Source organism: Lytechinus variegatus, chromosome 17 (assembly GCF_018143015.1).
Source record: "Lytechinus variegatus isolate NC3 chromosome 17, Lvar_3.0, whole genome shotgun sequence".
NCBI lineage: Eukaryota > Metazoa > Echinodermata > Echinoidea > Temnopleuroida > Toxopneustidae > Lytechinus > Lytechinus variegatus.
The window spans coordinates 16678185-16695574 of record NC_054756.1 but is presented as its reverse complement, the minus strand read 5'-3'; the positions used below and the strand labels follow the sequence as shown (position 1 = coordinate 16695574).

General features: G+C 37.6%; 1 protein-coding gene across 1 annotated transcript; it reads left to right on the top strand.

Moving 5' to 3' along the window:
* The first annotated feature begins 8586 nt into the window (after positions 1-8586).
* On the top strand, positions 8587-16275 carry LOC121431268. The gene is made up of 7 exons (XM_041628778.1): positions 8587-8863; positions 9865-9945; positions 10907-11188; positions 11571-11654; positions 12683-12772; positions 14809-14905; positions 15556-16275. Exons 1-7 carry the CDS (start codon positions 8587-8589, stop codon positions 16184-16186), a joined length of 1542 nt encoding a protein of 513 aa, XP_041484712.1. The 3' UTR covers positions 16187-16275.
* Positions 16276-17390: the final 1115 nt, after the last annotated feature.

The window sequence follows — 17390 nt, the reverse complement described above, 5'->3', positions numbered from 1 at the left end:
CGCATAGTACTGGGAAAGTACCGCAGTACTAGTACTGGGAAAGTACCGCATTACTAGTACTGCGAAAGTACCGCAGTAATACTGCAGTACTTCGTCCAATTTACTACGGTAATACTGCAGTACAAGTACTGCAGTAGTACTGCAGTACAAGTACTGCAGTAATACTGCAGTAGTACTGCAGTACTTTTTCACAAGGGCTGATCGTGAGGATTAACGAATATCAAGGATTGCAATGAATTAGAACGATGAAGGGGAATCTTATGACGGGGAGGGCAACGACGAAGGCGATGATGATGATGATGATGATGATGATGGATCAATGACGTTGCTCATTTTATATTCATGATTTGCGCTCAAATCTTGAGAGGCTATAGATGTACGAAATTATGCCAGCCGTAGCGAGGATAATGAAAATAACGCCGCGGAGTGGTTGAGATGACGATGCTGGGTGAGGTGATGGCTCGGACGATGAAGATGTTATTGTTGGTAATTGTGGCCGTAGTGTCTAATGACGATCGCCCGACCAAGGTAGCCGTGCTAAAGCCGGGGTAATAACAGCAGGGCCCGCTGGGAGAACAGTTTTCGGAACTGAAGTGGCTACCCTGGGTAAATATGCCGCTATTATTATCAACAAGCATGCATTTAGGTCAACGTCTTACTTTCTTGTTCATTACAGTCTGATCTATCATTGATCACCAATGCAAATTAGAAGCTTATCATTTTGATGACTTCACATCCGGTTGCGAAGACTGCAAAGAAAATACGAATTGTGAAATTAGAGATGTCTGCAAAACTAGGCTTATAAAAACAGCTTGGATGTACCGAACAACTTGTATCAAGAACAAATTCTTTGCAGAATCTTACATGATATTTCATACATGAAATGGGACTCGGTCAAACCGTTGATATTTTTTGTCAATATTCTTAACTTAAGAAATTAATACTAGAGATAATAATAAAAAATAATAATAGTCAGTTCTTGTATAGCGCATAACACATGAATAACGTCTTTATGCGCTTCCAAAACGACTTGGATTACCCTGGCTGTATATAGCTCAAGCAGCTTTTACGCGCTCGGCATTTCAAGGAATAAATTCCTGCCAGGTACCCATTCAATTCACCTGGGTTGAGTGCAGCAACCCAAGTAATATAAACTACGCCATGGCTGGGATTTGAACACACTACCCTCTGTTTCAAAGTCCGGAGACTAATCCACTGGGTCACAACGCTCCACACGTGAGATATGTGAACCTTTTCAATATTAATAACAGGTAAAGCCCGTTGCAAATGATGTTAAAATTAAAACTGTAAACGCAGTAGTCATTATTACGGGCAGACTGGACTCACAAACTGGTATGAAATTTTAAATTACGACGGGCTGTTAAAGTACACACAGAAAATTGGAAAACTGTAAAAAAAAAAAACGATATTCGTATAACATTAAAATAGCTGTTAACTAACAAAAAACGATAGGTGCACTGCAATCAACGTAAAAACACGGTAGTTCGTTGGTATGTTTAAAAACATCATATTTTACTTTTTTGCATTCAACTTGTAATTCTACGTTGTATATCACTGCATAAATACGTTTGGTTTGTTAAAGCATTGTGTCGTCTGTTTTTAAAAGGTAAACATCTTGCAAATATACGATTTTTCTTAGTGAAATTACTAGTATTTTTAACAGTTTACAGAATCCTGGTCGTCCATACATTGTAAAAACTGCGGTGAATTGGTGTTAATAGAGGACCACACCCTGAGGTGTTCAAATTACACCCTAGATATTAAACATAACACCAAAGAGTGTAAATGTAACAACAAAAGGTGTTGTAATAACACCTATAGGTGTAAAGCTAACACCACCAATTTAACACCGGTGCAAAATAACTGGTGTGGTCATCTATGTACACCGGTTAACACCACAGTGTTTGCTGTGTATACAAAGCCAAAGTGAATAGTACAATCCAGTAGTCTAAGGTTTAATAGAAATGATTACCTCTTATAATGCAAGTAGATGATGTTGTCTAAGCTTCGGTTTCTCCTTCAGAACCTGCAAAACATTATGAAGAGTGTCACGACGAGCAATACCCTTATAAAAGCGAAAGGAGTCAAAGCTGTTGACATGGTTGACGTACAAACGAAAATATTCGTCGTATTATAGCCTAATGAGCTAAGATGTAGATATGAGAAGAAAATCAATTTTACTAATTGAAAACAGCTCCGATTTCTTAAGTTTATTGTTCGACTGCATCCTAAGCCTCTTCAGGGTGTTGAAGAGATGGAGAAGCACTTTCCTGTAGGTTTTCAAAGGGCCCTTCTGCTAATGGATTCGATGATTACATTATCATAAAGAATTTTAGAGATGTGTACTCTTCATTCCGTTCTTTATTCTATTTTCATGTAATCGTATAGTACAAAGTGGTACAAAATTAATGAGATTGATTAAGCAGTATGAAATTATGAAAGGAAGACATTTGCAAGTCAATTATTTTTATTAGTTTCCATGTAAACATAATACAAAGTAATGTAAATCAGATTAAATGATTGAAATTTGAAAGAAAGGCAAAAGAGAATTATGAGTGAAAATCATTTTCAATTCATTTGTTTGTTTCGTTTTCATGTAAACATGGCATAACGTCATATACATAAGACAAAAAAAATAACGGATTGACATTTTAAAGAAAAAACAGTAATTGCGAATGGAAATATTTATCAATTTAGTTCTTTTTTACATGTTCAGATGATACAAATCAGATGCAAGTTAATGGATTTACATTTTAAAGAAAAGGTATTAATCAAAGAGAGCTATGGACTATGGAAATGGCAATGACGGGGGAGGGGTCCACTAAAAGCAATTATTGTAAAATGCGGATCTCCCCTGGAAATCTAAAAATAAATAAATCGGTAACAGACTTGTACTTGAGTATGTAGCAGAAAGAAAAAGAGGGAACGACAAAGGTTTAGATGAGACTAAGGCCAGCAACGTCAATATCTAACATGCAAATTGTTTGTTCAAATTGTGTTCTAGATATGATGTATATTCATACATTCATCGTTCTCTTGATCAGATTCAGTGAGATTATCTTTGTTTAATTAGGAGATTGTACAACTTTCCGGTATAATAAAATATGGAATGGATGGGTTTCCATATAGTTAAGATTGATTTGATCAATCGGAGCTTTTTGTAAGACGAGGCCCTGGTCGGGCCTGATGCAGGGTCGGTCACACTGTGAGGCCTCAGCCATGAAATATATATATATATGAAATATTGCACATGAGACGGAAAAGCGCCAGAAAGAACGAGGAAGAGGTAAGGACAAGAATATGAAGACGAGACAAGACAGGACAAGACAAGATAAAAAGATCACGATAAACATGATTATGAAAAGGAAGGAAATATCAATTCAGGGAAAATCTGAACACAGACTATAATTCAACCTAATGAAATAACAAGAGTCAAAAATAAAATGTAATAAATACATAACCCTTGGTGTAGGGAGTCCCCATCATTTTGAATTTTTGGTCAGTATATTGCTATGCCCCCCCCCCCCCCCCACGAGCTTGGACCGGATTTACGCCAGTGATGTACACAATAGTGCTTTTACACAGTGAAAAGGTGATAAAAATAATCGACACTGTCAAAATGAACCAAATCCACATAAATTATACTCGTCATGCAGTGTTCTAGGTTTTCCCATTGCTACACACTGTGGTTGACACTGGATAACAAGAAAAAAGAGAAAAGAAGAAGAAGAAAAGAATAAATGAGGAAGACGAAGAAGAAGAAAGAATATCTCATTGAGAGCAATGATGACTGATGAAAGGGTTATTTCTCTAAAAAATCAACCACGTTGACTATTCGATTTAATTTCGTTTATCATTAATTTGTCCTATTCACTGAGCATCAAACAACGTCGCTGGCTGCTTGGTTTATTACTCATTTCCAAACTTCATTGATTATTTGGCCAGTTACTGTTATCTTTTTATACTTCCGCGCCGTCCTGTGTTAAGATTTTTTTATTACAGATAACAGGCCGAGTAGCTGATTTTTCTTTAAAAAAATAAATAAATGAAATATTCAATCTTACTCGCAATTAACATCGATATTTTGTTCCCCTCTCCAGACAATAGTTTCAAATATAGATCTTTGTTCAGTTTGTCGTATCTGTGCTAGTCTTGTGTGAAGACCCTCTTGTTGATTGAAATTTCAAGCAGGGTCTGTGCATGCAGACATGGGAGACTAAGTTTCAAACAACGCTTGTTCGATCCAGACGAGATGACAGTTGAAATTTGGCCATACGGATTTCTAAGAATACAAATGTTAGCACCCTTTTTCAAACATCTAACAAAATTCCTTCTCGGATGTCTTGATATGAATCTGTTCTGTTTCTGCCTTATACGAAAGTGTAATTTTACATGAAATGAACAAAAATTGTGACTTTCAAGTTTCTGTTAAATCACCGAGCAAGATCCATTAATTTGTCTTCACCTTTTCGATTGAGTTTGAAAACAGTATAAAATTGTGTTAAAAGTCAAGTCCTCCCAAGAAAAATGTTGATTTCGATCAACTAACAGGAAATCAAACAAGCATAACGCTGAATCGTATGTAGAAATAAGAGAGTTATGACATTTCAAAATTTCGCTTATTTTTCACGAAACATTTAGATGCAGAACTCAGTGATAGGAACATGTGAGAGTCGATGATATCACTCACTATTTATTTTTGTTGATAAATTTGATAATAAGGACGCGCTTGACTGAACTACATAATGGTAAAACAATGGTAATTCAACAAGTTCAGGGAGGAATAGAACTTTGTTTTACATGACTTGGAGAAAATTATGATATGAAATATTTCATATTTCATATAATAAGAGACAAAAGAGATAGTGAGTGGGTGAAATCATCAGTTCCCTTAATTGCATACCGTTCTGCAATAACTGTATTGTGAAATTAAGAGAATTTGTTAAATGTCATAACTTTCTTATTTCATATCCGATTTCAATGAAATTTTCATTGTTATGCTTTTTGACCTTTTCTTTTTTTTAGTCAAATTAACTCTTTGTTGAGGTTACCTTGTTCTTTAAAATGAATTCACTATTGATACAATCACATTTTCATAATCATCATAAACATAATCTTCTCGTGCTTCCATCATTCTCCATTACTTCTTTACATTATTTCTGGGGCTTTAAGGTTTGGATTGGTTTTTGGTTCTCTGTACGTTCTTGGAAGGCATATTAGGTCGAGCTTTTCTAAATTCTTGACGAGTATCAAACATTTCTAATGTGTAACGTTAAAATGCCACCATGTGTTGGTTAAAAGGAAATCCAATCTGAATGGAAATTTGCTTTAAGAGGAAAAGGAAAAGTCAGACAAACCGATAGTCGAAGTTTTAACGATATCATTTCATTTCATTCATTGGTTTTTGTAACACTTTTTCATAAACACATTAACAAAGAAAATACAATAATAATATAAACATAATTGACAAGCAAATCATAGAAAAAATTGCATTTTCTTTTAAAACATATCGATTATTAGAAGGTTGCAGGGATTGCCACTATAAGCTTAGTTTGACTGTGTGGCAACCAAAGAAAACGATGATAACTAATTCTATCTTAACGTAAGGGTGCAGGTGCATAAATATCATATCGGACAAACAGTAAGAAAGTTACTTAAAGGGGAAGATCACCTCTGATAAAATCTTTGTTGTAAAAATAGCAGAAAAAATAGTAAAAATTATTGGTGAAGGTTTGAGGAAAATCCGTTAAAGAATAAGAAAGTTATTAGAGTTAAAAGTTTTGGATTTGTGATAAACGAGCAGCTGCCCCATGTGTTATGTAATATAAAATGCATGAATTTCAATTTTTTTATGGTTCCTGATGACTTAATTATGTTTTCTATTCATGATCGGGTGTGAAATGATTTGTCTATTGATATACAAAAGGTACAGAGAAAAACATTTTGAATTTTTTGAGAAAATGACAATTCATTGATTTTATTACCATTCGCTATGTAGGAATGCTGCTCGCATATGACGTCACAAATCAAATAATTGAAATTCTAATAACTTTTTAATTATTTGATGAATATTTCTCAAACCTTCGTCAATATTTTTTATTATTTTTTCTGCTATTTTTACAATAAACTTTTTGTCAGGGTGAACTTCCCCTTTAATATCGTAATTCAAACTTACAATAAAAGTGTTTGAAGTTGTAGAAACTTGTAATCTCTACGTATACGGTCTATTGCCATTGGCCTACGGTGTTTCCAAATTGGCAACATTGTTATGCAGTAACTAACTTTCCATCAATCATGTTAATAGACTCGATTGACAAAATGTCATTTTCAAAGGTTTTAAGAAAGGAATTCTCACCCATATTTCAATGGTTTTACTTCGAAAGATAGCTTTCGTTAATTAGGATGTTTATGCACCCAGTGGATGAGCTTAGTTACAAATCCCTGTAAAGTTGAGCGCAAAGCTAATTGGGGGGAAGTTGTCATGATTTACTTAACCGTATTGAGAATAGTTATTCTCAATGTTATTTTAATGTCACTTTGCTTTTATTATTCACTCATGTATAAATTTGTTTTTGTTATTTTTATATTATTGTACGTATGTTCTACGGACTTGCTGAAAAACATCCTGACGGCTGATAGCAGGTTTTTTACCGTATGTAAATAAATAAAACAAACAAACAAGTCTCAGTCCGGCTTTAAATCTTACATTAAACTCTTATTTCTTGTCCAATTTCTGTTAAAATTTTACCATTCTGTTTTTCTTATTACATCCTCTCTCACATACCATTTCGTGACCAAGGTTTGATTTCCCCTTTAAACCTGGAAACCACTCGACTATAACAAAGTCATGATAATGATGTGATATAAAATCTATCCAAGTTGTCATCGGATCAATTATTGTTGCATTAGTAATTGCAGTTTCCAGACAAAACGCACGAATACAGAATACCGGATACATTTGACAATCATCGGATGTTGATATATTTCCCCAGGAATATGGTAAGATAAACGTAAACCATTTATAAATGATTGGTAACACACATTCCTCTAAAATGATCAAGGAATGTGTGGAGCAGACAAAAATTGTGAACCTGAAAAAAGTATAAAAAGACCCCCCCCCCCTCCCTCTGTGTGTCCGAACGAATCCGATTCTATTGTTTGGTTCTTTGTTGTTGTTGTTGTTGTTGTTGTTGTATTGGGGCATTGAAAAGCAAATTTAAAACATGTATACAAAAATTAGATCCATCAAGACACTTTTATCCACGCATTCTTGATAGGTAACAGAATGACTTTGCCGGTCTATATGCACCCTATCTTCCAAGATTGCCCTCAAAATCCACTTCGAGTTCTTAAACTTGAGAACATCACTCGACGACCCGAGCCAGGTGTGATGTCATCATGATGTCATCATGACGCAGGGTATGAGTAACGTAGCAGCATGATCCCAACTAAGGCGTCATAATACCTAATAGCTCGGTCACGCTTACGCTCAATTCGAATTCTTTGTTGTTGGTGAACTTGCAAGCGGCATGTCGAAATCTTTCCGTAAGCGCGCGGGGCTTACGCGGACCTCATACGGCCTTGACTGCCTCGCTTGTATATCATGCTTTTGTTAATCCAAATTTTTTGTTGATGGGTTTGGGTGATCAATGTTCGGGATACAGATATGAATGTGTCAGAGGAAGACGAAAGGGTTACAGATTACAAAGGTTTTCTTGACAGGAAGTGATAGGGTGATATCAGAAACCCGCTAGGAAGAATCTCGCGATCCGCCTTCCCCGATGACAAGGCCATGTTCACACGGGTCGTTTTTCGCGATTATTATTGAAAGGGCCTGAAACCAAGGCTTAGGGACGATGATGCGTAAATCGAAAAAGAGTGCAAAATATTGGCACTGACGAATTAAATAGTTCGTTATCCGATAAAGAAAAGCAGTAGTCCTATACAACTGTTATTATTTCGAACATTAGATTCATTCAACCGTGCAATTACAATCCGTACTCTAAACCAATACCCTTTGAGATATTCGCTCTTCCTTTTCAAAATGGAAAAAAAATCCAAACACATTAATTTTTTTGTGAATCCATGAGTGTTAAAAAACAACGAAAACAAGTCTTGGGTGTTATAGGGACGAATGCAATGGTATTCAAATTTGACGGATTTGCCAAAAACACTATCAACCGATGAAAATGAAATAAAAATCCTCAGTGTGAACACGAAAGGAAATATGACACGTACAGCGTGGAAACACAGACAGGTACTAAAAGCAATTCATAGTGTCATGATTACTTCACAATATCGTCGCTTATCACTCTATACATCATACCGCATCATACTCATACCGTCCATCGCTAAACTACAACATCAAATAGGGGACGAGTGATTGGAATTGTTGAACGCGTCACGTACAAATCGAAATTATGACAAGAAAACAAATCTAGGTTCATGTTTCTAAAGTTATAACAACCATGTAGGACATTCAAACACACATTTAGGTGTTTTTCTAGTCCAATTTCAATTCATTTGATTAAGTGTGCTTGATTCTGATTTTGTGAGGTGATCGATATGTACATTTTTTTTCTCTCTCTCCCTCTCTCTCACTTTTTAGATGTTCGTCTTGAGAATGGGAATGGAAATGGAGCGCATGAAGGGAGCGTTGAGATCACTACTGATCTATACAACTGGCAAATAATATGCGGAAGCAGCGAATTCGATATTCTGGATGTCATCGTGATTTGCCGGCAACTCGGTTATCCTGGTGCTAACAGGGCTTTGACGAGCAGTCCGTACCCGGCAGGCAATTACCCGATGTCTACGACCGCGTTCCATTGCTCTGGGAATGGTAAAGCAATCCCCCTTAACACATTTTTTCCTGTCTGAATAAAAACAGCAGGGGAAATATTAACCTTTTAAAATGTGTGTATTTTTGCATAAGATGATAAAGACTATATACTACTGTGACAAAAAAGTGAACTGGATCAAGATTGTTGATAAATGTTGTGTTGCCGTTTAACTGTTTTTGTATATAAGATGATATAAGAGACTATATTTTACTGTTACAATACACTTAAAATGTGCATGATCAAGAATGTTGATAAACTTGTGTTGCCGTATAAATTACTCAATGTTATATGAAAACTTGCCTATGAAGCATGCCTTTCGCCAAATATTTACCCAACAAACAAGCACCCCCCCCCACACACACACACACATTGGATGAATTACTACGCAGCCATTTTCTGAGTGTATATACACGATACAGTCACACCAACGAAACCGACTCCAAAACGACCGTTGGTATGTCAATTGCAAAATACCATATGCCGGTCTAGGATTGTTTCGCAAATGTGACTGAATCATAAGGCGTGTTTTTCGCATGTTTCATATGTAATCCTATAGAATGAAGATCATGCATAAGTAATTACCGACGCATGGCCAGCCATGCTCCGGTAAATTTGCCTTGCGTCCGGTAATTACCTATGCATGGCAAATTTACGGGATGCATGACTAGCCATTCGTCGGTAAAGTTAGGCATGGTTGTATAAAAAAATGATTTTTCACCAAAATAAATCCACCATTTTATAAAACAAATGATGCACAGGTTTTTTTTTTGTTGTTGTTGTTCATCGGTAGGACTAGTGAGCATGCTGTAACTATAGAAACTAGTCTAAACCCACTCGGCTGCGTTTAAACATTTCCATAGTTACCTTATGCTCACAGAACCTACCGACATGACCGATGCACTCACATATGTGCATTATTTGTATACTTATCCTCTCTTTGTCTTTTTGGATAACATATCTGAATTGCTACTGCTTGCTACTTTTTTTTATTCAATTTCAGAATATCATCTAAATAACTGTTCCTACACCGAAACCGTATGTGCATCTCGACAGGTAGCCGGTGCTGTATGCTACAGACGGGGTAAATTTAAAACTTACTGTATCCTCCCTCCCCTCTTGCCTGCTTTGCTCTGTCTTTGTCGCTGTCTCCCTGTTTCTCACTCCCCCCCCCTCCCCCTCTCTCTCTCTCTCTTTCTCTCTCCCTTCCCCTGCCTATCCATCTCTATCCCTTCTCCATTCTTCTCGTAAAGGTAGAAAGCATAGTTTAGATTATGGTCATAATTATGAGTCCCAAAATTTCCCCTGGATATGGTTCTCAGGTCAGATTCAGATTTCAATTTCTACTTCAAATGTGTTCGGCCTTCTTGTTTTATGGGGGGGGGTCGGACATGTTAGATCAACCAAAACAATATTTTTTTGACTGTCTACTGTCTATTTTACATTTACCCCAATACCATCGTCCTCGCTAGTTACAGGTATCATCCAGGATACTCTACTCATTCAGTGCTACGTGCAAATAAGATAAAATAGAATTGAAAATGTAAATTGATACCCATACCATGTCCTCTTCTATGTTTTTTATGATTGCTTTATGTATAATTTATAATTATTATTATTTGTTTGGCGTCACCTGTGCCTGGGAGGCGAAAAGGGAACTGAACCACTATGACCTGCAGGTCTCTCCTCCCGATATAACTGATTGGGGGGGATGCAGGTGGACCACTACACCGGGGGTTTTCCCCTACTCCTATACGAATAGTATAGTGGGTTCTTAACGTGCAAAGGTGGTGACTCTCCTCTACATGGGGCCTCCATTCAACGTCCTATCCGAGGGACGGAGTGTTTTCCATTGTAACATAGCCTGCATCTATGAAACATGGGAGAGACGTTTTCACACAACGCACTGGCTTCAGTCATTCGCCCGGGGTGGACTCGAACCCACGATCTTTGGTTCGATGGGGAGACGCGTTACTGACTGAGCCAACACCACTCTCATAATAGAATATTAAATGAGCAATGTCCTTTCACCTTACGAACACCAGATAGCGGATACATGGGCTGTTTTACCGACCGGTTCACCGATCCGGTTTTGACGGGAGTAGTCGTAGCCGACCTGGTTATGACGCGTTCTCGATGTGTGGATTTCTGTATCAGAAATGGATTCGTGTACGCGGGGTTGAAGTTCGGGACAAAGTGTACTTGCGGGACTGAGGGTGCCGATTACTCGAGGTACGGGAGAATAAGTGATTCGCAATGTCATTATCCGTGTGGGGGAGCTCCTTCAGAAAGCTGTGGAGGATACGAGGCACTCGCTGTTTTCAAAGGTAAGCGTTGTACTTGGCTTGTAAAAATATTATCTGATCATATTGCTTTCTACAATATCAAACCCTGAATAAATACATATTAAACGTTTTGTGAATATTCGATACGAAAAATCAACGAAAAAATAGTTTCATAATCATAATCTTGAAATCAATTTCAGGTGTGTATAATCACCTACAATAAGTGCAATACATTTCTCATCCAAAGTACAAATATTTTCACAACCAAAACGAATAATATTATTGATGTCACATCTAAGATAGTTCATGATTTTGCTCGGTTATTGTTTTAATAGTTTGTAATATAATACATGTTCAAAAATATCATCGAAGGTAATTCATATCTATGAATATATGTGTTGATTTCATTATCATGATTGTGCAGTTGCGAGTGATAGACCAAGGCCTACAAGTCGTCCAATAACAACTCTGACGTCATTTTATCAAAACAAACGGACCACGACGAAAGGTGAATATTCTAGGCTTATAAAAAAAAACTATTGTTTCAAGTAAATTCTATGTATAAATGTTGTGATTCTTCATGATTTATTCAATAAATTTCTCGCCCAAGCGCCGTGGAAGCGCTGTGGAAGCGCCGTGGTGTAGCGGTTCTGACTCTCGCCTTGTAATCAGAGGGTCGTGTGTTCGAATCCCACCATGGCCTAGCGTCCTTTGGCAAGGCGTTAATCCACACTTTGACACGCTCGACCCAGGTGTTAAATGGGTACCCGGCAGGATGTGAAAGCCTATATGTAGTATGCCTAGCAATTGAGTCTTGGAACTCTTGTTGGAATGCTCCCCAGGGAGTGGAGAAGGTGCATACATTGTATGCGGGCATGCAAGGATCCGATGACCGGGGTAATAATAAGTCTGTAAAGCGCTTATAGATGCGTCGTTCCGATGTATTAAACGCTATGTAAATGCGGAATATTATTGTTATTTTCATTAAAAACTTAAATATATATAAATATACGAATGATATGTTTAATGTTGAACCATTCCATTATATCTGTTGAATAGTTTTGAAAGATTTAAATTTAAATTTCAGGATTGGTAGTTGTGGGACTAATAAAAACCAGTGGTAAGTCTAAGATGGGAAAGGAGCTCACTTCGTAAAGAAGCCCCTGACAACCAAAATTAAATCAAATCCCGTTCGACCCCCCCCCCAAAAAAAAAAAATAAATAAATAAAAACTCACACATACACACGGACCTTTTGATAGTGCAGGGAGGGACACAAAATGATACACTTTCTTTTGTTTAAACCCATGGTGTTTTATTTTCTCCAGGTGGCATTGAGAAATTCCTTTAAAATGGCTTTAGGGTCCATAGTCCCCCCCCCCCCCCCACCTCTTACACCCATAGGCCTTCTGTTCATGATTACTTTGAGAGAAGTTTTCTGTATTATTCATAAGAGTGCTGCTTTATTTTTACGTTGTTTGTCTCTGTCCAATCTCCAAAATTGCCCGATGACCGTGCCTCCACGGACCTACTGAAGACACTGGATACAACCGTACACAACCGGAAGTCACATATGGTTACCCAAGCACCCCCGCGGTGACGGTCAGGATGGTGGCAAAGGAAGGAAGTACGTATGAACGCACGCACGCTCCCCTCTCTTTTAATGTGTCCGCAATCATCATTCACCTTTTTAGTTTGCTCTCAGCAAGGAGATTTAAACAGATCACTCTCAGGCAGTGGCGTAATGAGCCAGCAACTTTGAGGGGGCGACATAATGGGGTATGGGGCTAAAATTTATGACGAGGTGCGAGCAAGCAAAGCAAGCTAGAAAAAAGGTCGACATTCATTTTTATTACAAAAATCAAATTCTGACATAATATTCATAGAATGATATATCTCTATTAATTTTTCTTCATTTTTGTCTCACCTGCATAGCAGAGTGAAGAGTGAGACTATAGGCGCCGCTTTTCCGACGGCGGCGGCGGCGGCGTCAACATCAAATCTTAACCTGAGGTTAAGTTTTTGAAATGACATAACTTAGAAAGTATATGGACCTAGTTCATGAAACTTGGCCATAAGATTAATCAAGTATTACTGAACATCCTATTAGATTTCATGTTATATGACCAAGGTCAAAGGTCATTAAGGGTCAATGAACTTAAACCATGTTGGGGGAATCAACATCAAAATCTTAATCTGAGGTTAAGTTTTTGAAATGTCATCATAACTTAGAAAATATATGAACCTAGTTCATTAAACTTGGACATAAGCTCAATCATGTATCACCAAACATCCTGCATGAGTTTCATGTCACATGACCAAGGTCAAATGTCATTTAGGGTCAATGAACTTTGGCCGATTTAGAGGTTTCTGTCTTGGGCGTGATTTTTTTTTTTGGGGGGCGGTGTATAATTTCGATAGATATGCCTATAAGACCATGTCCCCAGGAAAAACAGCTAGTCCAGTAGAGCAGTAATAAGATAACATACCTGCCAAAATTACTTGGTAGTGAACTTCTCAAAAATCATAGCTACGGTTATAGTAGTTTTCAAAGTCAGCAATGCTGCTATGTTGAATCGTATGATGCAGGTGAGACGGCCAGAGGCATTCCACTTGTTCTCATTTTTTTTTCTCTTGGGCGTGATTTTTTTTTTTTTTTTGGGGGGGGCGGTGTATAATTTCGATAGATAGGCCTATAAGACCATGTCCCCAGGAAAACAGCTAGTCCAGTAGAGCAGTAATAAGATAACATACCTGCCAAAATTACGTGGTAGTGAACTTCTCAAAAATCATAACTACGGTCTATATAGTGAAACTTGCAAACTCTGAAAAGGGTGATAGTATAATCTTAGTTTATACATGAAGCTATACCGGCTGTTGATTTTTTTATTAACTCGGTTTAATTTTTACTTTGAAGTATGTTTGAGGATTGAACTATTTAGTAATCTATTTCATTGTCTGGGTGTTGTCCATGCATGGCCGGTCCCCCGAATTAGATTATGCAATAAGTCACACTCGCCGAATGTGTTATCTGTGGGGGTGTGGTTTAGTTCAGTTCAGCTAAGTCTAGTTCAATTCATTTATAAATAGAACAGGGAATGACAAATGATATAAGAGAAAAATGGAAATTACAGAAAAGTTTATAAAAACCTGTGAGTAGTAGTTCCCAGTAAATGAAATTAAGTACCATTAGGCCTACATAATAACAACATTGAATGAATAAATGTACACGCAGCATCAACAAATACCACCAAAATACAGGGAGTCTGGGAAGGTAAATGTATGAGATTTTGGCAAGGAGAAAGAAAACAAATAATTTTGCATATTCATTTATATATTTTTTACTTGGATTTACATGACGTAATTGTTGTTTAGTACTTAATTTCATCGGAAAGATTATTCCAAATGCGTGGGCCATAGTGCCTTAAGGAACTTAGGATAATTTGTGTTTTAACCTTGGGATAATGAACTTTATTACTTGAACGGAATTATTTATTTAAAACATATAGGATATATTTGAAAGAATTATTGTAAAAAGTACGAAACATCACTTGCTACATATCCCCTTCCCTTTCGAAAAAAAACATCAATCCATTGTCAACTGACTATTCTTCTTTTTTCTTGATTATGATTTCTATATAATTTTTTTTTCTTTTCGTCCAGATTTCATCAACCAGCCCTCCGGTATAGCTGTTGTCATTTCATTATCAGTTATTACAGTTATCCTAGTATTGGCAGTCGTCTTCCTCGTGCGAAGAAGGTATAGGATTATTAAACATTCTTTTAAAGTTAGCTTATGACTCGTTTGCATGTGCAACGATCATCGTACGATCGATAAATCTATCATATTTAGTGTCGTCGTATCGGTGAACCATCGAATTGCGATTGCCATCTTACGATTTCATGGCTTTGGGAATAGTATTAGGCAAAAAAAAGTCATCCAGAAACCGTACGGATATCGTTTTGGTTTCCAGAGAAAAAAAAACATAGCCACAAATCGAATGTCTGAATTCACAGCTGTATATTTCCTTAGGTCTTATAGGAACGAGGCGTTCCATGCCTAAACGAACTCTCATTTGTCCATGTGATACAGTCTTTATTGTGTAGTGTTGCTAGGCCAGGCAAGTTCAATGAAAGCACATTATCCCTATGTGTTGTATCATGGGAATAATGATTATTCCCAAGATACAACCCATAGGGAAAATGTGTTTTCATCGAACTTGCCTGGCATAGCAACACTACAAGCCATGTCAAGCCATGAACGTTCTGTTTGTTAATAGGCTATATGGTTTACAGAATATGCGTATTTATTGTTGGGATTTAGGACTGTTATGAATTTAACTTCTTTTTAATGATTTATCTCCATCCCCCCCCCCCCCCTCTCTCTCTCTCTCTTTCATAATGATACAGGTCATCACCACCTGATTCTAAACGAAAGCCCAGTAATCGTCCTTACGAAGAAATAACCCTCGACATTCAAGAAATAGAAACCCCGGAAACGACGCCAAACAGTTACTGTGAAAACGGGGATGTTCCTCTGAGTACACCGTTAGTTATCACACCTAGGAGCCATACATACGAGCAGGCCGACCTGTTTTCATACGGCGAAAGGAATTCCGAAATGTACAGCACCGTCCCAGACGTGGTTTCCGCAAGTTCGTCATCGGCTCCGGAAAGCCGAAGCAAGCCGATGACTCCTCCGGCAATTCGCGATCTCTACGCGAAGCCGCATAAGGAGAGGGCGCGGCGCGTGCCGAGGAAAGACACGGGTTATGAGACGATTGAAGACGAGGACTTACGAGTCGACCCAAACAGCTACCTCGGAGGTGGTCGGGGGATTCCCGATGGGGATGGTGGAACCGAGACCAGCCACACCGGGTATTCGACCATAGAAAATGGCGGGGATCTCGAGGAGAGCTTGAACCTTGATGAAATGTATGCGAAACCTCTGAAGAAAGAACATCGAAAGGTTGTTCGAGAGGACAGCTTTGACGAGACTTGCATGGTTGAAAATGAACTTTATACATCAACTGACTCATAACCCCGTTAAGAATATTTGAACATTGTAATAAGTAATTATTTATTGAGTACCTATGGACTTCATGCATAATTTCGATATATAAATGTGACGTTTCCCAGTATTGCAAAAATTAGATTTGCCTACTCTCACAATTATAGATGAGGAAGGGTCTTTATCCTGGAGACATCAAAATCTTGATGAGAACTTGTTCATGACATCATTTCATTTTTTGAAGGCACTCGGATTGTTTGCGAATGTGGAGAATCTTCGGAAAGTCGACAGTCTTTCAAGAATAAGCCCTACGCCTCTTGATTGAAAGTCTTAGTCTTAGGTTGTTCCTATATAACATTTTTTTTCTCGTTCAATCTAATAAAAAGAGGCTTGGACATTTTAAAACTTTTTACAATGAGCATGCCAAACGGAAAAGTTGAATCTTCAAGAAAGAACGAGTTAAGTAAAGAAACGACAAGTCACTTGAACTGCCAAGACCCATTTTCTCTGCCATAAGCATGGGCAAGAATATCGTCTAAATAATTTCTACATTGTACTCAGATTAAAGTCTGTGATATTTATAGAGTGTGTTTCTGGGCCTCGTCTTCCAAAGAGTTACGACTGATCAGATCAACCTCAGCTATATGGAAATCCATCAATGTCTTATTTTTTTCTACAGGCATCTTGCACAATGTTCTTTGCAAACAAAGAGAAGCACACTTCTTTCAAGAAAAATGATGAATGTATGATTATGCATCATCGAAAATATTTTGAACAAACTCATTTTCATCAATCGTAGCTATTATGTGAGACGGGGCCCAGATGGAAGCAAATACAACTCGAATGTAAACGTGACATTTTTCTTCTGGAAGTTTGCATTTACACCGTGCCCGATAGCCCAACGATTGCCGATACTGGTTGAACATTGAAATACGCATCATGCACTGCAGCAAGAGATCCTCAATCTGTGACTGGTCCGCCATACTTTGCAATGCCCATTCTTTAAGATTTAATTAATAGCTCCTTCTTCCAATATTTGAAGTTGAGTTTTTTTACCCATCACTCGTTCACTATACTCCATAGATGACGACATTTTTTTATGAATTTGAAAGAAAAGACAGGGAAATGCAGAGATGCCAAGTTCAAAGACCAGCTATGCGTGAGATTTTCTTTGAATCTGGGTGAGATCACAGACATTGTGTACAATGTATATGCATAGGCTGTGATCGTTGCG

Coding starts and splice junctions, on each gene's coding strand:
- LOC121431268 (XM_041628778.1), top strand. CDS start 8,587: ATGTACATTTTTTTTCTCTCTCTCCCTCTCTCTCACTTTTTAGATGTT. Junction 9,946..10,906: donor TGCTGTATGCTACAGACGGG/GTAAATTTAAAA, acceptor TACGAACACCAG/ATAGCGGATACATGGGCTGT. Junction 11,655..12,682: donor CAAACGGACCACGACGAAAG/GTGAATATTCTA, acceptor GACCTACTGAAG/ACACTGGATACAACCGTACA.